Below are 23,100 nucleotides of genomic sequence, written 5' to 3'. Positions count from 1 at the left end.
ATTATACCACTTCCTATGGTAATGAAAACGTTTCGATCTGATTATGCTTTCTGTGGTTACGTTAGACAGTAACAGGCATAAAGGTTTCCGGTGAGTTCATTTTCAGACCATGACCATTCGTTTCTTTTATCCTCAGGCAATTATGAAAGTTTAAGTTGAAAAAAGATAATATATGATCATGGTAGATTCTAGTGGTAATAGAAGAGACACAAAATTTCGCAAAAAAAATCAGACGCATTTCAAACAACTCACAAACAATCCATCTCCAGGAATAATAAAACTGTGCACTTTATTATATGTAAAAAAGAATACTCCACTCTAAAGAGAAGAACAGTGCATTATAAGAGAGCACTCGATTTTGAAAGTCGTGTAAAATCATTCTACAATAAACTTACAACAGTCTGTCAATTAAGTACCTTCATAAAATAAAGCTTACAATGACATCCCAAAGAAGTCTTGTAAAATAATTCTACAGTAAACTTACACGCCTATCTACAGTTATGTACCTTCATAAAATAAAGTCTACAATGACAACCCAAACTAGTCTTATTAACTATTGACTTCCCTGAGATCCTCTTGTTAAAGAGACGACCAACTTCTACTTGTACAAGGCTTAAGTCAATTTTGTAAGGTAGAATGGCTTTATATCAGCTACTGCGTTGGAAAAGGATAGACGGAAGGAAATGTAGCATTCACTGCTCGGTTTGTTTATTGTAACTGTATTTTGTTAAGTAATCAAATGAACCTGTTGAAATTATATATATAATAATCGTTGGCTATTTGAAGATAGTTTGCCTTAACTTGATGCATAGTACTTATTTCTATACTAACCATACATACGAACGACTATCTTCGAAACAACGTTTTACTCACGTAGGAAACGAGAAACAAATACTTTAGCAGCGACTAGAGTCAAGCTCCATAAACCACGGATGATAAATAATTCCGAATTAGGATTTTCGCAGCTGTGTTCCTAGGTCAAAGTAACTATTTGGTCTTCTACTAAACTAAATGTATATCGTACGAAACCTAAAAGTATTGATGAAAAACAATAAAAAATACACATTATGTTCACCTGTAATACTCTTCTTATGACATTCAAAGACAACCAATCTTTTATTATTCATATTTTAATTTTTCTACTGAGGAAAGTATATTCAATAATATTTCGAACCCGAACTGAAACTTGAATTTGATAAATATTATTTGATGACATTTACTAATCATATTAACATAATTTAACTTTGTAAGCCTACAGACTTACCGATGTCCCACAGAGGGGACCTCCGTTAAATATTATTGCAAAATGACTATTTTCGGCCTACATGTCTTTGTACATTTGTCGAAATAAATTCATAGTTGCGTTGAAATAACTAGTAAGCCCTATGTATATACATATATTAATGTGTATAGCCAGAGAATTATATTTCTGTCTCTTCTATTGTGGTGCGTACACATCAAGTAAGCTCCAATACATAAGTAGACATTGACATATTACCACTGTAAAAAACAAAGCCTCAATTACTTCTTCTCGAAATTAATAATTAATATGTTTATTCAGCCTCAAGTGCTTTAAAGTAGATACAGCTAACAAAGAGTACGAAAGAATGACCGATAATTCTTTTATTTTTAATTTCGCGAAAAGCTACTAGAGGGCTATCTGCGCTGCTGACAATTCTATTCTATTCTGTCATTTTTCCTTCACATAACCACAACTTTAGTTGTAACAGTTTTTTTTGTTCTTGTTAACGTAAAATGCTTTTGTCATATGAAACTTTAGTACATACCAATCCAAGGCCTACGCTAGGTGGTGCTGGCGCAGGCCCTGCACCTCAATTTTACTCTAGCCCACCGAAGATCATTCTTCCTAGTTATTTGAAAATCATATAATAATTATTTTTTAAGTACAATTCTTTTAAATTACTAAGCAGAATTAACAAAAGCTCTGTTATCGCCCACTAACGGAGAAAAGCTAAAGCCTTGCCTGTGTAAAATAAAACTTCGTAATGTTTATTTTCAGTTTTAGTTCTATCTCTTAAGCCATGTTTAACGTCGATGAACAGTTCATATGTACATTGGTGTAAACTTCGAGAAATAAATATGGTCAGAAACAGCTTCTCTATTCGCTACACCCATTTAGGCTTTTTTCTCGAATAACAACAAAGTCATTTCGAATGACACAAGTACAACATATATTATCTAGGAAAGTAAGTCTTCTCGACTGCGAATGACGTTTTCTCCGATAACGAGATAAAAACCTGTTGGGATGCTCTAATAAATCCCCCAAAACGGATTCCGCTAAGCCTAACTTAAGTTCTGGTATGATGATTAACTGCCATATGCAGTCGTTCTTAAGGCGTTTATAACTTCAAGCGAAACGTATACTTACCTGTGTCTAACCTCAGCGACAGTCATGTTAGACTTTGAACGAGTTACCCGTGTTCATCCAGTTATCATAACCAAAAATTAGACGCCTAACATTAGAAACTGTCTTTCTATGTTAACTGCAGGATTAATACAGCATTCCATGTGCAACATGATTATATCTTAATATCCTATCTCTATCGTAAAGTAACAAATTTAAACAGAGGCACATTTCTTTAACTTATGCTGAGAACATGTAAATCAAAACCCAATATAAACTATCCAACCTGCTACAACAGTTAATGACGTATCTTATTTAAAAGTTCAATATAGCATTTGTTGAAACTGTACCTATCTCTGTGCCCAAAAACTTACTGATCAATTTAACATAACCTGCTTGTGTGCCCCCTTCTCCTGTCTGCTTCAATATTTAATACATTATTGTACTTCAACTCTTAATAATGTTTCTTTTACTGAAGACGCAATACAGAATAATATGACAGTGAACCCATTATTTGCCCTTAACATGTGACCTCTGTCCGAGAAAGCCAGTAAATCATTTAACGACTGCGAACCCCACCCCCTTCATAGATCAGTTGCAGTGCAACTCCAGGATTCTGAACTGGGATCGAAAGGGACTGACACTTGGGTTTGGAAGAAAGTTGTGGAAGATAAATTAGGAAATTCTTCTAAAGTAGGATTAATTTTCTTGTTCAATTTTTAAGTTGCTTTTTGTTCCATAAAACTGAAAATTGTGATTGTTTATCAAACAGAGCAGCCTCCCGCTAGTACAGCGGTATGTCTTCGAATTTACAACGCTACAATCAGGGGTTTGATTCCCCTCTGTGAGCTGAGCAGATAGCCCGATGTGGCTTTGCGATAAGAAAACACACACTCAAACAGAGTATGTTTCAAACGTGTCACTAGGTGGTTCATGGACACTTTTATGAACTTTCAAGCTAACATTCAGTGTTCGAATATCAGAGACCGACAGAGAGCAGATAGCCTGTTTTATTCGTTTCTCCTAAAGTGAAGAAACTTTTAAACGTTCTGAGTTCTTGCTCAGATTTCCTAGAAAGATCAAAGAACCCCACCCCCCGAATATCATTGAAATATTTTAGGGAAGCGGACAAGTTGTTAGGATAGTAGCTGCATTTGTTTGTCTCTATTAGCTTTCACTCTACACTTAAAGAAGTCTCCTCGATCGAACAGGTTACGTCTCTAAATCTACCACTACAATGCCATATATTTGATGGAAGATCTCCGTAAGGCACTTAACTTACAAAGGCTTCATAATTTGATCGTTTTAGCAATACCATTTCTATTGTTATATATTTCTCTGACATTTACTATACATTGGTTTTTTTCTTTGGTTTGCAGAATCTTGCAATCTTTTCTTCCTTTTTCTCCTTTCTTTGTAAAAAACAATGCATGTTTCTAATTCCTCTTTTTAATTGAGCACTAAAAATTAATTAATATGTGGCCAAAGATATTTATGTTTGATGGGATTAAATACGGTCGCTTATATTTTCTTTCACAGAGAGATTTTAGAATTTCAGAGAGATAGAGGTAGAATGGCCTAAACTTTATGTAATGAACGTTACTTTCCAGTTGCCTTTGTAGTAAATAACAACCTCTTTCTATCTGGTTCCAATTTTGGAAAGAGTTACACTACCAATTTTAGTTCCGTATACATTTTCTCACCTATAATAATTAAATCAAAAATAAACAGCAAAGTGGTTATCGTCAGACTTTGAAATATTCACAAATATTTATTTGCATTATTTAAGTTTTGCAGACGTTCGAAAATGTTTGTTCCATGTTCTATCAACTAAATTTCTTGCTTTTAACACTCGTTCAGTTTGGTGACAATTATGCAAGATGCAAATACGTTTTTGTTACTGACTATACGTCGAGCAGGTTTCAATAATAAAGGAAACAATGAGACAGTATTTGAAGCTTCTTGGAGTGCTTCAACACGTTAGAACTTATTTGTTTGTTTTCGAAATTCGCGCAAAGTTACATGTGGGCTACCTGCGCTTAGACATCCCTAATTTAGCAGTGTAAGACAAAAGAGAAGGCAGCTAGTCATCACCATCCACCGCCAACTCTTAGGCTACTCTTTCATAACTAGTTGTGGGATTGACTGTAAAATTATAACGCCTCCACGACTGAAGAGCGAGCATGTTTGGTGTCACGGGGATCGAACCCATAATCCTCGGATTACGAGTCCAGTGCCTTAACCACCTGGCCATGTCAGGCCCTTTAGAACTGGAAAGCCACTGAGAAACCAACAAGGATAAGACAGTTAAACACTCCGTTCAAGTTAAGGTGTTTCATTATTCATTTATTCAAAATAATCTTGTCCAATAATAATAAAAAAAGCTTATCTCATACATTTGAGTGTTTTTCATTAAGCTCTTGATTCATTGCATGTCAAATATAGGTATTTGTATCTGATGTGCAATACATGAGTGTCATTAATAAGTCCATTAATTCGTGAAATTTTAAGTTACTAATGTTCTCTAACGTCTACAACGTCACCGGATGTTTAAGTTTATATGATATTAGTTAAATTCTTAACTGATGGAACGTCATAGTGATAACCTTATTTGATGTTTTAAACAGACCTATCGATAATTAAACTACACGCTTATTAGATGTGAGGTGAATAACGTTGCTTACCGTCAGTATTTACAAAATACTAGAATATTATTCAATGTTTTGTAAACAACGTTAGATTCATATATATCACGATGCAAGCACAAAAATCAAAAAAAATATATTAAATAGTTCATAGAATATTCAATTTAACAAATTTTATGTTAGTGATCAGTTTTAAATATAAATAATTAATATATCTCATTCTAGTTTTTTTCTTGTCACTCACACAAACTAAGCTTACACGATTCGTTCATAATACTAATAATTGTTTGTTTTTTTCCGGGGTGCGGGGACTTTCTCTAAGTAAAAGTTTGGAGTCTACATACTTTAAAAGAAGACAAAAGCCTTCAAAGTTTTTTTTTTAAGTAGGAAGACTCACGCAGCAGAGGATCTAGAAAAGCACTAGGTATTTAAACTACACCCCAAGACAATGAGAAGAGGTATCTCTTATCAACAAAGTGAGAGCTGTAATCACTAAAAAGAGAACAACAACGACCCATAATGAGGCTAGACATATCTCCTAATACATTTAACAAGATAACAAACAAGGACTTGAAGTAACTCTTTTTTTCCCAGCCACTTTCGAAATTTACAACTGTTTTCAAGCATACGATGACCAGCGAAACTGGAACCATTTTGGTCAATATTATATTTGTCCTTCATGCACCTCGAATGGAGATTTTTGTATTTAATCACCCTTTTGATAGCTGACACCCACGTGTTTGTGGAGAATATTGTACTCACCATTTCTTAGTCAGCCCGACACAGCCAGGTGATTAGGGAATTCGACTCGCAATCTGAGAGTCACGGGTTCGAATCCCTGTCGCATCAAGCTTCTTCGCACTTTCCGCTCTGAGGCCAACATAATGTGCGGTCAATCCCACTATTGGCCGATAAAAGAGTAGCCCATGAATTGGCGGTGGGTGACGATGATTGGGCTGCTTTTCCTCTATTTCATTGTGATGTAAACTTCGGAGTGGGGTAAAAGTTAACCAAAGTCAAACATTCACCCAAATTAGTATAATTTGAATAATTTGTAAGGGAAAAAATAGAGCATATCTATTAGACTTATAAACAAGGGTATGCATACTGATGTAAACAGACAGATACAGAAATTTTTTCTATGTTTGTTTTGTAGAAGCATTAATCTAACTTTTTTTTTCAACCCTTGGTTTTACAGCTGAACCACCAAGAAATTAAATACATAGGCAGAATAAGAATATTTTTTTTGTCTCTCCAAGTAGTAACCTAAACTGGTGTAAGTGTATAAAGAACGTTACAGTTTTCATTACACCAAAATTAAAATTACAAATATAATTTGTGAAGTAAAAGTTTAATGCATTCCTTGATTTGTTGCACTTTATGTTGTTAACTACATTATATGATTCACAGACGTAAATTATCTCCAATTAATAAGTAGCGAGTTCAAAATCACTTTAAAATCTCATAAACAGAAAGTGGCACTTTCAATAGTATCTAAAGATTTAAATAAATCTTATGTTTGCACACATATAGTAGTCACAAGGCCATAAGCTAAAATTACTTGTTTATTTTTAACCACAAGACCTGGCATGGGCAGGTGGTTAAGGCACTCGACTGGTAATTCGCGGGTTCGAATCACAGGCCCATCAAACGAGCTAATCTTTACATGTGTGTTAGCGTTATAATATCACGGTCAATCCCACTGTTCGTTTATAAAAGAGTAGCCCAAAAGTTGGCGGTGGATGGTGATGACCAGCTGCCTTCAGTCTAGTCTTACATTACTAAATTAAGAACGGTTAGCGTAGATAGCCCTCGTGCAGCTTTGCGCCAAATCAAAACAAATCAAACTTGACCACAAAGTGACACGTTGGACTGTTGAACTGGTCACAGCACAGTCTGAACGTGAACACGTTCTTCCTTGTTGTAATTGTATTTGATGTTGTTCTGTTCTTGTCATAATTCAATAAATTCAAGACTTTTCATCACGTGGATTCCTAACAGAGTAATAAGAGTTTACGATATTAAGGTTTTCAAATTATTATTTCTTTGAAGTGCTTGGTAGATAGAAAAGTGTATTCAATATAATGAGCAGCAGTCATTTAATTCAATTAACATGTCTACTCCATCACGCTGTGTATGTTAACTGCAAACATATTAAGTTAATTAGCAAGCCTAACATTTGTAACAAAAATCACGTACAATATGTTTTTTTCTCTCATGTCTTATAATTTGTCGATTTCGTATTTCAAACTAGAAGTGTAGTAAAATATTAATATTATTTGATTCTGCTCCTTTGTATGACACACGTGAGCAGAACGAGAAAACAGGCTTTTGTTTAAAATAAGAATAAGACAGCTGGCTTAGACATTTAAAGACAAAACGTTAACAGAAATACTATATATACATGAACAGAATAAAGCTGAAATAGTATTTATATACACGTAGGATGAAAGTAAAATAATATTTATTCATAAATATAAGCAAGATAATTGTAAAATACTGTTTATATGTAAATATATGAGCAATAAACCTGAAATGCTATTTATATGTTTACAGGATCAATCTGAAATAATATTTTTCCCAATTCCAGTTTAAAATCCGAAATGGACAATCTGTGTACAATTAAGTACCTTTATAAAATAAAGCTTACAATGACAGCCCAAAGTAGTCTTGTAAAATCATTCTACAGTAAACTTACACGCCTATCTACAGTTACATAACTGTAAATTCATTAAAAAAACACTGTAAAAAACCTATTCATAAAATAAAGTCTACAATGACAACCCAAACTAATCTTATTAACTATTGACTTCCCTGAGATCCTCTTGTTCAAGAGACGACCAACATCTACTTGTCCAAGGCTTAAGTCGATTTTGTAAGGTAGAATGGTTTTATATCAGCTACTGCGTTAGAAAAGGATAAACGGAAGGAAGCGTAATATTCACTGCTCGGTTTGTTTATTGTAACTGTAGTTTGTTAAGTAGTAAAATGAACCTGTTGAAATTATGTATATAATAATCGTTGGCTATTTGAAGATAGTTTGCCTTAACTTGATGCATAGTTCTTATTTCTATATTAGTTTATACACAGTACTTGATTCTATATTAACATACACACGAAAGACTATCTTCGAAACAACGTTTTACTCACGTAGGAAACGAGAAACAAATACTTTTGCAGCAACTAGAGTCAAGCTCCATAAACCACGGATGATAAATAATTCCGAATTAGGATTTTCGCAGCTGTGTTCCTAGGTCAAAGTAACTATTTGGTCTTCTACTAAACTAAATATATATCGTACGAAACCTAAAAGTAATGATGAAAAACAATAAAAAATACACATTATGTTCACCTGTAATACTCTTCTTATGACATTCAAAGACAACCAATTTTTTATTATTCATATTTTAATTTTTCTACTGAGGAAAGTATATTCAATAATATTTCGAACCCGAACTGAAACTTGAATTTGATAAATATTATTTGGTGACATTTACTAATCATATTAACATAATTTAACTTTGTAAGTCTACAGACTTACCCATGTCCCACAGAGGGGACCTCCGTTAAATATTACTACAAAATAGCTATCTCCAGCAAATAAGTCTTTGTACATTTAACGAAATAAATTCATAGTTAACTCGAAATATCTTGTAAACTATATATATATATAAATGCCTCCACGGCTGAAATGGAGAGCATATTTGATATGACGGAAATTCGAACACTCAATCCATATATTGTGAGTCGAGTGCCCTAACCGCCTTGTTCTGCTAGGCCTCCACAATTTGATACAGAAAGTTCTTTAAGGATGGCGGCCATATTGCACTATCGTATAAATAACAGTGATCCAAGAATATTCAGTGGTTGTTGTCGCATAATTGCCTTTCATACCAGTTTAAAGGCACAGAAAGTCTTGGTTTGGGATTGTGCAAAATTTTTTTAAACCAACAAAATTACAAGGACCAGAAATGTCACTAAGGCAAAATAAAAGGTATTAATTACTACTAGTGCCTTTATTATTTCAAACTGAAGTTTCATGTTTTTTTCTTCACCTTGTAATCACATGAATAGTAATATATTTCTAACCCGACGTGACATGGGCTGATGGTTAGAGCGCTCGACGCATAATATGTGGGTCAGGGGGTTCAAATCCTTTTCACTAAACGTGCTCTACTTTTCAGCTGTAGAAGGCGTTATGATATAAAGTTCAATACCTTTATTCTTTGGTAAATTTTCTGGTGTTGACTCTCTGTTAACTCTATCACTGCTAAATTAGGGACGGTTATCCCAAATAACCCTCAACTAACATTGCGCGAAATGTAGACCAATCTATTTCTAACCAGTAACAAACAATTCTCAAATTTCTTTTACAACTAATCAACTAAAAACGTAACGCAGTATTAGTATATAAGTTCGACAAAATATTTTAAGAATATTTTTAAAATTTATCTTTCACCAGAAGTATGGTTCATATTAGATTTTTATATACCTTCATAACATTTTTAACAGTCTTGGGCCTGGCATTGTCTAGCGCGTTAAGGCGTGCGCTTCGTAATCTGAGGGTCGCGGGTTCGCGCCCGAGTCGCGCCAAACATGCTCGCCCTCCCAGCCGTGGGGGCGTTATAATGTTTACGGTCAATCCCACTATTCGTTGGTAAAAGAGTAGCCCAAGAGTTGGGGGTGGGTGGTGATGACTAGCTGCCTTCCCTCTAGTCTTACACTGCTAAATTAGGGACGGCTAGTACAGATAGCCCTCGAGTAGCTTTGTGCGAAATTCCAAAACAAACAAACAATTTAACAGTCTTATATTGAACACCAGGGAACTTTCTAAATCATAAGAAAATTGTTATGGTTTATCTTCTCGGACAGCAAAGTTTTAGTAGCAAATTTATGTAGTCAAATAGTGTAGACGTGTCGTATAAAAGTTAGATTAACTATGAAATATCCAAAAATAAACACGTTCAGTTTACTTCAGTACTCCAATCTTTTCTTCACAAGAGATTTCACTTCCTAGCTTTGCCTTCTTTATCGTTTATGGTTGACTTACATTAAGTATGTTTGTTCTATTGTAGCCAACGTTTACTTTAGTCTCGTGCATCTGGATGTCTTCCAAAGCAATAATCAGAAGATTTACAACTACAAGAGTTGCCAGCCCAAATATAAAACAAAGAGTCAACAAACAACTAAATTAATCTAGAAAAAATCGTGTGAGAGTGTTTATATCAAGACAGATTCACAACTTCAAAATACACTCTTTTGTGTTTATCGCATATTCATAATTACTAATGGGCCAAACAACAGGCCATGCTTCCAAGTCTATGTGTTATGAATCATATAAAATTTCTAAGTATTCAGATGCCTTTATGAGTTGACATATGGTTGTATGTTGACATTTAGGACTCGGATCTTAAATATTTTTTATAGAAAACAAACACCGAGAATATACCTGTGTGATTTGAAATAGCATACAACTATCTTGTTCTGAGAAACTGGATTTTTAAGAATACTTCTTTGTTACCTCTCCTTTCTATTATGGACTTTTGTACTGATATCACAGTACTGGCTTCTAACCTAATGTAATAACTAAAAATGTGACAAAACATTATTAACGGCTGACTACATTACACTGGAGTTATTATTATATCATGATCTCCGTGAAAACAAAAACCTGGGTACATTGTAATGAAGTTATCATATCACAGGTGTCGCCACACAAAGACAATTATATAATTGTAATGAGCAATTAAATGACTTATTTTAATGGAGAAGTTCTTATAAACCGGAGGTGCCATCGTTCCTTAACCAAGAAACTCACTCAGTATAATTGTTTCAACTCTGACAATGACTTAGGAAAAATTAATTAGCAATCATGAGTCATTTATAACATACTGCGATGGCTCTTCCAGCTGAATCATTTATAAACTACTGCGATGGCTCTTCCAGCTGAGTCATTTGTAACCTACTGCGGTGGCTCTTCCAGCTGAGTTATTTGTAACCTGCTGCCATGGCTCTTCCAGTTGAGTCATTTATAACCTACTGCGATGGCTCTTCCAGCTGAGTCATATGTAACCTACAGCAGTGTCTATTCCAGCTGAGTCATATATAACCTACTGCGATGGCTCTTCCAGCTGAGTCATTTATAACCAACTGCGATGGCTCTTCCAGCCGAGTCATATATAACCCACTACAGTGGCTCTTCCAGCTGAGTCATTTGTAACCTACAGCAGTGTCTATTCCAGCTGAGTCATATATAACCTACTGCGATGGCTCTTCCAGCTGAGTCATTTATAACCAACTGCGATGGCTCTTCCAGCCGAGTCATATATAACCACTACGGTGGCTCTTCCAGCTGAGTCATTTGTAACCTACAGCAGTGGCTATTCCAGCTGAGTCATATATAACCCACTACGGTGGCTCTTCCAGCTGAGTCATTTGTAACCTACAGCAGTGGCTATTCCAGCTGAGTCATATATAACCCACTACAGTGGCTCTTCCAGCTGAGTCATTTGTAACCTACAGCAGTGGCTATTCCAGCTGAGTCATATATAACCCACTACAGTGGCTCTTCCAGCTGAGTCATTTGTAACCTACAGCAGTGGCTATTCCAGCTGAGTCATATATAACCCACTGCTGTGGCTCTTCCAGCATAAAGGAATTCATAGAATAAATCAAAATATTTTTATCAAACCCTTGTTTTTAGATATCAGTAACAATGAACTGATTTTATTTCTACCATTTTGAAGAATTTCAATTGTATACATTTTACTAACTTCTTTTAAAAATAAGTAGACTGTTTTTGAATGAACTAGTGAATCAAATAACACTTGCCGTCATCATGGGAAACCAGTCTTAACTTTCCGAAATAAAAAACTTCTCTTCAGATATTAAAAAAAAATTTTGACTGAGAGCTGTTAGCGTGGGTTAGGGCGTTTGTTTTGGCAAGAACAATTGTAATACAATATCATTGTTGTTAATCTTATGTTAAACCTGCCAAAGTGAAAATAGACTATACCAGCATACTGATTATAATTAGCTGCTGTGAACGTATTTCATTACACACTTTCCGCATTATAGAAATGGCAGTCAGTCTAAGAGTCTCTACCTTTGTCAATTAATCAAATCATTGAGCTCATAAGATGCCTTTAGAATTGAGAAACCTTGATACCAGTACTGAACACAGCACTGCTCGCGTGATGCAAAAAATCATCCTAAGTTTTGCTAACATTTGCTATTATCCCAGTAGAACGTTAGAAATTACACAAATTATGTCATAAATGATTTGCTATCGTACTTGCTTGAATAAAATAAAAAACATTGCAGAGAATAAATGATCACAAACGTGTCAAAACATAAAAATGTTAAGAAAGACGAGATGGATAAAGTAACATACTCCATGTTTTGTGATATGTTCCTTTGATAAAGTCACATAACGTTGAGACGTGAGTTTACACAAAATGTCGACTCAACTGTTCAAAAAGCTTCTCCAACTGTTCGAATACGAAATTAGTTGAAGTATTCGATTTTAGTAGCACAGAATTCCAGAAATCTTGTGACAAACATAATCGACATGTCAAAAGATAGTTGCGAAGTTTGTTCAAAATAAATTCATAAAACATTTAAAAAGAAACAACAAATGTAGTTCAGTTTCAAACTTTCTAAAAAAGAATTTCATTTTTGGCGTGTCATGATGCTATTTTTAAACCACTCACTCACCCACTCGCTATGAAGTCATTGAATAAGGCACAGTGTCTAACTTTTTTGAATATTCGACTTATGTTATTTACTGAGTCATTCTATATTTTCTCTTCTTTCTGTTGTGTTCTAACGCTGCCTGTACTATCATAAGGACATGACAGCATATTTTCAGTTTATACCTATTTTCTATTGGTTAGTACGAGTTAAAGGGGATTTAATTGGTTAATTTGAGAACCTATACACTCTTGCTCAAAAAGGTTGTTCCATGTGATATTTTGAACTTGTTGGTCCCTTACTTGTTATTTTTCTTGCGTTTTTAATGTGTCCAATGTCTTTCCTTTGTTAATTATTGGTGTGTTTATAACATGAATATTCGTATAATATTTCATGATTATGTCATTTTTATGAAAATTTATGTTGAACTTAAGATCTGTACCACCAGAAATGGACTTTTTTCTCCACTTTTAAGTCGAAACAAATAAGACCGTCATTTTGTGAGAATATTTGATATCAACCTGAAACCTTCAGTAAATGTGCAACAATTACATTCACTTCATAATTGTTAACTCAATAACGTGTATGTCCCCCACGTGCTGCAATAATGTCCGTTAGGCGGCGTGGCATACTCTTCACTAATTTTATGAGTCTTTGATTTGGAACTCTTCCCCACACTTCAGCCAGTGCTTGGCGTAACTGCTGTAAGGTTGTAGAGAAGTGTTTCTATTCCTGACTGCACAGCCAAGTTCATCCCAGAGATGGTCTGTTTGGTTGATATCTGGGCTTACAGGTGGCTGCTCAAGAACCAGCACATCACGTTGTTGCAAGAAATGTTGCACATTGGGAGCATTATGAACCAGTGCATTGTCCTGCTGCAGCCGGAAATTGTCTTAGAAAATACCCTGGGCAAATGGCAGTAAGTGGCGATCCAGGATATCCTAATACACAACACCAGTGACGTTTTGATCCAGAATGACCAACTGGCTGACAGCTGCAGAACAGAATGTACCCCAGACGTGCAATGAATCTCCGCCTCTTGCGACTTTGGGTTGAACATTTTCATCATTCAGCCGTTCTCCAGGAAGCTTGCGCACTCGTATCCGTCAATCAGTAGGGCACAGCAGAAATCTGGATTCGTCAACAAAAACAACATGATTCCAGTGTGCGATCGTCATATTACTGTATTGCTTAGCCCACTGCAGCCTGGTGTTGCGATGTCTAGCTGTCAGTTTACGATTCTTGACCATCCGTCCTGTTCTGTATTTGACTTGCACCAACCTTCGATTAATCGTCTCGCGTGAAATCTGGATCAGTTGTTGCGCATGTACCTCAGACGTAATCGACCTGGAAGACATCGTACGGTTTCGACGAGCAATGATGAGGATCTGGCGATCATCGCGTGCTGTATGGCACGTGGACAGCCCGAAGGTCTTCTGGGACTCACACGTCCGGTTGCAGCTCTTTTTCTGAGGACTCTGTTGACGGCCTGCATGGATACACAAAGTCGCCTTGCAATATCACCTTGTTTCAACCCAGCGTTGTCGTAGACAACCATCTGATTTCTCAAACCTACGTTAGTAGGACCTGGCATATGTCTAAAATATTTACAGAGTTGAAAACGCGTCGCCAACGGGTAACGTACAAAAGTAACACCAAAATCCCATGCTTTCATGCTTCACCCCAGACACTGCGTTTGGGACACGTCTCAAAACACTTCCATGTTCAAGGGATTAAACCAACTCAAAATGAACTCAGGTAATGCAGAGTGGAGAAGTAAAACTTGAAAGTTTAAGGGCAACACACAAAATGAATTTATACATTGAAAAACGGCTGGTATGGATAGAGAAAACACTAATAGAGGAGCGAACAATGTTTCGACCTTCTTCGGTCATCGTCAAGTTAAAAAGAAAGAAAGGGTTACTGACCGGTAGCTGACCAAATGTTTAAAGGCGGTTGTGTAATCGAGTATAGGAACGTAGAGGGCGTGCGTAGATGTTGGATATATTTATTAAAATAGAAATAAGGTTGTCCTTTGTATTGGTAAGCAACCGGTCAGTAACCATTTCTTTCTTTGTGAACCTAACGATGACCGAAGAAGGTCAAGTTGTTCGCTCCTCTATTAATGCTTTCTCTACTCATACCAGCAGTTTTTAAATATATTTAATAAATAATTTTCGCTACAAGTGGGTTTTCTCGTCATCACGGAAAGTGAATTTAGTTTAGTTTTAAAATGATATAAGTGACCAAAAATCACATTTTTCGAACATGTAACAACCTTTTTCAGCAAGAGTGTATGTACGATAATGATTACTGTTATGACGTATTCAGTAAACATCGTTCTGTAAAATGTTCAACAATCAATTTATGCATAAACAACTAAACAAGGTCCAACAAACTATTTTCCTTAGATATACAAACACACATATCAATCATTTTTCAAACAAAGAAAACTAAACGCAAGCATATTGATTCTAGATTAATCTGTCAAATATAATCTCATTTAAACGATTTACACGATAATTCTCCGTGTAACAAAATTTTTGCTTTTTCTTGTTCCTGGACAGAAAGTGTTATTTCCCAATTGCTTATGCGTAAAGTATATCGAAAAGACATATTTGTCTCTTCAAACTTTGCTTTTGTGACCTGGGAGCGTATAACGAGGAAACAGCTATACATAATATTCGTTGTTATGACGACATTGTGACAAAACAAGACGATAAAAGAAAATCGAATCTATCGTTTGAAAGACAGAACTTCATCTATAAGAAACTCACCAACAATTAACAGACCAATCGTCTCAAGCTATCAGTGATAACAGCCCACTTGAATGAACATCAACAAACTGTCCTTATTACCATTATTAAACTAACGTTAGGCCCGGCATGGCCAAGTGTCTTAAGGCGTGCGACTCGTAATCTGAGGGTCGCAGGTTCGAATCCCGGTCGCACCAAACATACTTGCCCTTTCAGCCGTCGGGGCGTTATAATGTTACGGTCAATCCCACTATTTGTTGGTAGCAGAGTAGCCCAAGAGTTGGTTGTGGGTGGTGATGACTAGCTGCCTTCCCTCTAGTCTTACACTGCTAAATTAGGGACGGCTAGCGCAGATAGCCCTCGAGTAGCTTTGCGCGAAATTCAAAAACATAAAACAAATTCAAAACGAACTAACGCTAAAAGTACTCGTCTCCAGTCGCGAGAAAAGCTTAAGTTAATCTACCAATTTAAATTATTTCATGGACTTGGAAAAGTTGACTGTATTTCAGTCAGAGTCAAATATCTGAACTACTTATACCGTCACACCGTGAACAGTAAGTGTTGAGTATTTCAGTCATGCTAAGAGTTACACATACGGTAGATCTGTATTTTATTCGTTATATCATATTTTGAAATGTGAATGATGATGAGATATATTCCTAACAGCTTAGTGTAAAATATCCTGCTTACAAAATAAAACGTGGCATTAACTTGATTCCTGCATGTTCTCCGGTTATTTTTAAAGTGAATGTTGAGTTATGTCTGCGTGACCAGTTTTTAAAACGCAGCTCTATGAACGCTCCGACAGGCACCACAGTTCCCATTATATATAAGGTTATTAGATTGTTCTATATCCTATAAATATACTTAGAAATGTATATTACACGGTATTGTATAGAATTTATTACTATATATGTTTCAGTAATTCTGGTGTGCGGATCGCCGGATACCGTTCGAGAAATCCTCTTAGCAGCCGAAGATCTGCATATGGTCCAGAACGGAGATTATGTTTTTTTCAGCATTGAGCTTTTTACTAGGTAAGCAACTACAAAATCTAATATATTATCTTTCTTTGTACCTTGTACAATAGTTAGACACTCAAATTATAAGCTGCATGTTTTGATATATTTCTTGGGATAAATATTTCAGTCCTTTCGTATCTATAGCTAAATATGTAGAATTACTATTATCTATACACAGAAAATTAATACTTAACAAATTAAAATCACGGTAAAATAATGCGTTAAAAACTGCAAATCCAAACATGTGATAAAAGATCTTTAAGTGAACAACAACATGCCCAAACAAATAAAAAACAGAATTAAATTAAATACGCAACATAAGTTATTACTTCCGTTCGCCACTCTCACGAATAAAAGATATTAAGTTTGATACACGGCGTATTCCCACCGCAATGTTTGTACTACACAAGCCACCTCCACAGCTAGGGCCTATCTTATATCTCTTATTATAACCTGTACGTTAGGAGCCCTTATAATTTATGCGAAACCTATGATTTAATTTTGTTTATTTATACACTTACATAAGCCCAAGATAACGTACAGAAATTAGAAGGTATTTTTTTATTCATAACTATAAATTTAGATTTATCATCTACTATATTTACCTCTTCATTTTCGGACAAATGGTTTTAACTTGTCTTAACCTGAAAATGTTGAGATAGCATATAAAAAGTATCGCATTTTTCTACTTTTAACGTGGATTCGTTTTTAGACAATGAATGGCACATACATATATATATATATTATTTTAATCTCTGTTTTATCTTCCAGTTGTTAATAAAGACTTTCATTCTTGCTTAGCTCCAAGGATGTTTTAAATAATCTAATGGACGTAGCTTTAATTTCTAGAACTTTCTATAAGCTTCAGGAAGCTTGTTTCTTGATAAAGACAAAGCCATACAAGAGACTGTCTCCAATGTTCCCATCATGGATACCAATACCCGCTTTATAGCATTTTAAGCAGTCAAAATTACGTTGTGCCACTAGGGGGCATTTCAGGTAGTAATTTTAGCCATTTATAAAAACAATGATAATCAACAACTGCAGAAGTAGTTATCCAAACAGTTAATATACTAATAGTTTATTGAATAAGCGACAACGTTTGTCATTTAGGGCGTAATCCGAGGGTCGCGGGTTCAAATCCCAGTCACACCAAACATGCTCCCCTTTCAGCCGTGGGGACGTTATAATGTCATGGTCAGTCTCACTGTTCGTTGGTAAAAGAGTAGCCAAAGAGTTGGCGGTGGGTGGTGATGACTAGCTGCCTTCCCTCTAGTGTTACACTGCTAAATTAGGAAAGGTTAGCGCAGATAGCCCTTGTGTAGTTTTGTACGAAATTCAGAACAAATAAAACCAAACCATTTATGTCGCATTTGATGCAAAATTACTGTTAACCGGTTTTTGTGTATTCATGTCAAACAGCTTTTGTTTATTTATTTTCACTATTTTCTGTTATTAACATCAACTAGTTTGCTTTTTTTCAATCTGAATGAGTTTTGTTTACTCGTATCAACTAGATTGTTTGTACTAATATCAACCAGTTTTGTTTATTATTCTCAACCAGTTTTTGGTTATTATTGTGAACTAATTAGTTCAGTAATATAAATAGTGACTTTATTCTTGAAAAAGAAATAGTGATACAAAATCAACAAATAAGTGAAATGTTTGTTTTAAAACAATTCCACACTGGTTTATTTGTTAGGAACTGAAGCTTGGATTTTAACATTGTGAATCAGAGAACATATTGCTAAACCAGAAGAGAACATATCCGCTAGACAAGATTTATTCGTTATGTGAGGCCTGTCATTAAACATTTGTCACTCAGGCTGTTGAATTTCAAGTTCAAGAAATTGATTGACTGTTGGATTTTAAAGCAAATCTACGACAGATCTATCTATACTGGGCATCCCTAATTTCGAAGTCATCTATAATTGACAGCTAGACGAGAAATCTTAAGTGAACAGAGGGTTTAACTGTCAAGGCTATAACACTTTTACAACTGAAAATGCGCAGTTCGAATAATCATCATGGTATCCAATTATCCATACCGAACGCTAAAGCAAAACAATATTTTAATTTTCTTATACTAACAATTAGCAGTATATTTCTAAAAACTGTATCGGTTTCTTTATGTTTTGATCTTATATCTACGCGAATTTACAAATTTTGAATTTTTTGCAACAGCTAAAAAAATTATTAAATAACGTAATTTGAGGCAAACACGTAAAACACGAAGATCGTTAAAGTTAAACTACATTCATCACTATCGGTCTTTGCTTAAATATATCTCAGTTTGTCTTAGCTATAAAAGCGCCAAACTTATCATATTCATAGAAGGATACGATTTGTAAAATGAACAATTTTCCTAACGCGACTTTGTGTCGTTGCATATATATAATAAACTCAGTTTATTCCATAAACGTTTAGAAGCATTAAATCGGACAGATATTCACTTCAGTGTTGAGAACAGCTCACCAGTAAAATATTTATATATTTCAAATACTGCGCATATTAAATATTCAAAATTTGCGTTCATTCTTTTTTCTCATTTCACTGGGATTGTCAGTGATGATTGTTACAGCATATGTGGCTGGGAGTTGTGGCGTTCTCCTGTAATCCAACTACTTGGAGGCCGGAGTTGGTGCACGGTTTGAGGTTGGGAGTTCTGCTGTATACTGACCTATGTTGATCGGGCGTCCTCACTAAGCTCGGCGTCGATATGGTGATCTTCGGGAAGCCGAGGGTCACCAAGTTGACTAATGAGGAGCGAACCGGCCCAGTTCGGAAACGCAGCAGGCAAAAGTTCCCGCGTCGTGAGGTAGTGGGATCGCGCCTGTGAACAGGCAGCATGGAGCAGCCCATCCGACATAGTCGGACTCAATTTCCTTTTAATGGGCCCGGCACGGCCCATCAACAAACTGTCCATATTACCATTATTGAACTAACGTTAGGCCCGGCATGGCCAAGTGTCTTAAGGCGTGCGACCCGTAATCTGAGTGTCGCGGGTTCGCAACCCCATCGCGCCAAACATGCTCGCCCTTTCAGCCGTGGAGGCGTTATAATGTGACGGTCAATCCCACTATTCGTTGGTAAAAGAGTAGCCCAAGAGTTGGCGGTGGGTGGTGATATCTAGCTGCCTTCCCTCTAACCGTACACTGCTAAATTAGGGACGGCTAGCACATATAGCCCTCGAGTAGCTTTGTGCGAAATTCAAAAACAAACAAACAAACCTACATATATTGAAGAGGTTTTATAAGTCAGTATTTCAAGTGACATTTCAGTTGCTGGAAGTAAATTACTGACTCTTTTTGTGTCAAGTATACAACTGTGTAACAGGATTACACAGTCAGAATAACGGAATTTTCATTACTGACTCACATTTCATAAAGTCCATATTGTTGTGTATATAATACCAGTAAGCTTCAACTGATATATAGCGGATCAGAGGTCACAGTCGTTTTTCAGACAACGTTGTAAAGTTTAAAGCTTCATCCTTAACCATTATCACATCATCTGGTGAACTGTGCTAGTTGTTTCTACAGTATTAACACGCATAGAGTCAAAGTAGAATTAGTTTCTGCTATTTGTATGAAAACAGAACTGGTATCATATGTAATTAACAACGAGGATTTTCACATTACCACTTATGAAAGGAATCTATAGTTTACTAAACGACATGGCTTATAACTTAGTTTCCATTATTACATGAGACCATTCACTGTTTCTACATACAACATGGTATGTTGTTTGTATTCAGGAGTGATTGTTCAAAAAAATAATTTCGTTGCGATAACCAAGTTTTGCATTAATGTTTTGCGCATCAACAAAATATGGACCACAGACCAGTACAAGTAATTCCTCAATAGATACAGCTGTCATTGGTTTAACAAATGACTTCACCTCTGAAACACGTAACTTGTACGTTTATGTATCTACTTTTATATGCTTTCTAAAACTAAGGTAACATGAGTAATGTTCCCTTCTTCCTCAAGAGACAGGTGTAACTAGGTATCGATTCTCGATAGCTGACATGCCCAAGTCCAAATTAAAGGTGAACAAAATAAATCATCAAAGCAGAGCGAATCTTGCATACTGATCTCATTACAAGAAAAATGTTTAATACCTAGAGTTGTAAATACAAATGTATGTGATAAACTTATAAGTAACGTAGCAAGAATATCCCAACAGCTTTACAGTAATGTTACTTGTTTAGAATCTAATGAAGACCTAGTCAGTTCAAACAGATTAAAGTATTTACAAACATTTACAGAGCTTTGTAAAAGTACTCACCCACTGCAAAGTTTCCATGAGTTTTTACCATCTGAGCTTGCAATCATGAAACTTTCAAATGGGGCTTTATATTTAAAATCTATACAATGTATTCCAAACTGAGAAAGCTGAAAAAACGCTAATATATTTTTACATAAATTAGATTTTGAAGAAAATTAGAATATTTTCAATCGCATAATTTTTAGCTCCTTTGCAACGGCAATCATAAATCAATTCAGGTTCAAAGGATTAGTTGGAAGTTCACAGAACTAGTGTAATGGGCCCTGTCTATGTGTAATCAATGTTTTAAGAAAATTAGTGTAATGGGCCCTGTCTATGTGTAATCAATGGTTTATCAAAATTAGTGTAATGGGCCCTATCTATGTGTAATCAATGTTTTAACAAAATTAGTGTAATGGGCCCTGTCTATGTGTAATCAATGTTTTAACAAAATTAGTGTAATGGGCCCTGTCTATGTGTAATCAATGTTTTAACAAAATTAGTGTAATGGGCCCTGTCTATGTGTAATCAATGTTTTAACAAAATTAGTGTAATGGGCCCTGTCTATGTGTAATCAATGTTTTAACAAAATTAGTGTAATTAATGTTTTAACTTGACTTCAGGGTAAATACATGTGTTAAAACAACAAATGTAATGTAGTGACAATCAATGTTTTAACAATTAGTGTAATGGGCCCTGTCTATGTGTAATCAACGTTTTAACAAAATTAGTGTAATGAATGTTTTAACTTGACTTCAGGGTAAATACATGTGTTAAAACAACAACTCACATAGTGACACAACAAACAATTAGGAATACCATGTTGTTTTCCAAACAAGTTACTGATAAAGTGATAAAGAAGTACATATCAGGAAAAGATTGCAAGAAAATTTAAAAGTCGCTGATTATCCCTGTGAGTACATCAGACCATCCTTCCAAACCAAGCAGCCGGGCAAGAAGAAAACCGGTCAGAAATGGCTAATGAATCAAACAGTTACTTTAAACGATTTGCGAAGTTTCACGTCTGAGATTGGAGTCAATCTCCATACAGCGACAATATCCCGGACCTCACACAAAGCTGATATGTTAAGAAAAAAGCCATTACTGAAAGATAATCATTTTAAATCTCGTATGGAGTTACGAGAAAGCATGTAAATGACTGCGGACATGTAGCAGAAGGTTTTGAGTTTTTTGGTCGAAATTCAGCGCACCACTTATGTACAAGCCCAATGCAGCACATTACCAAGTCCACACCATCCCAACTGTCCCACGCTTACATCAAATCATAACGACTGAATAACTCGTTAACCTTACTTCATTGTCACACTTATAAAACCACTCAGTAAGCAAAATATTATAGGTTCCTTACCGAAAGATTGATTGATTTCCATTTTGGTACAATTAAGGTTAGTGTAGAAATTATATTTACCAATATTGCGGTAAATATATCTTAACACTTCAGCAAAGTCACTGGTTTTATTATATCATATCCTGTCGCTTTTATCACATCTCATTATAATAAATAACATAAAAGACATTGAAACTGTTTGAAGATTACGCTCGCGTTAAAAAAACTGATGTAAGTTTTTAAAATTTTCCTTAAGCTAAACCAAACCTACCTAAGATTCAATAGACATGGAAAAAAGAAGGATACTGGAGTTTAGCCAGATTATTATAAAACACGTGTATATCCTATAATATTTCTATGAGAGGTAAAACAATTTCCACCATAACTATTTTTTCAGGAGTTTCTTATATAATAAATGCTCGCCCTTTTAGGCGTGAGGGCGATATAATGTAATGATCAATCTCACTATTCGTTGATTAACGAGTATCCCAATAGTTAGCAGTGGGTGGTGATGACTAGCTGTCTTCCCTCTAGTGTTACACTGCTAAATTCGGACGGCTAGCGCAGATAGCTCGAGTGTAGCTTTACGTGAAATTTAAAACAAACCAAACAAACAATAAAATAAATTTCGATATAATAGAGGATTGTTCTTCTTTAAAATCGACAGTCTTATGTTTTCACGATATTTTACAGTAAAAAAAACATTTTTCTTTCGTTTATTGTTTTCAAATTAGATTTGTAAGTTTCGTATAACTTGTAATTTCTTTTTCTTTAAACTACGAATAAAAATTGTATTTACGCATAAGGTTGAGTATCCTATATTAAAAAGGATGTTTAATATGCAAATGAGCAAATCACGTAATAAAAGTAACTAGCATAAAGTTGGGATGGAACAGATTGTATCAGAACTATATTTTGATATTGTTGAGCGTTTAATAAGTAGTGTGATGTCACTGATGGTTGATTGCTTTTAGTAAGGGCAAGTAACAGCCCTTTTTAACGT

At 35.3% G+C, this 23,100-nt stretch overlaps 1 protein-coding gene across 3 annotated transcripts in view; it reads left to right on the top strand.

Moving 5' to 3' along the window:
* Nucleotides 1–23,100, top strand: part of LOC143249696 (atrial natriuretic peptide receptor 1-like) — a 208,086-nt gene that overhangs the window by 27,635 nt on the left and 157,351 nt on the right. For all 3 annotated transcript variants that reach the window (XM_076500004.1, XM_076500003.1, XM_076500005.1), the window contains exon 2: nt 16,381–16,495. In XM_076500004.1, coding sequence (XP_076356119.1) covers nt 16,381–16,495 — 115 coding nt within the window. The remainder of the gene's footprint in view (nt 1–16,380; nt 16,496–23,100) is intronic.

This window comes from Tachypleus tridentatus, chromosome 4 (genome assembly GCF_004210375.1).
Source record: "Tachypleus tridentatus isolate NWPU-2018 chromosome 4, ASM421037v1, whole genome shotgun sequence".
NCBI classification, from domain to species: Eukaryota; Metazoa; Arthropoda; class Merostomata; order Xiphosura; family Limulidae; genus Tachypleus; species Tachypleus tridentatus.
This window is presented reverse-complemented; position numbering and strand designations above follow the sequence as displayed.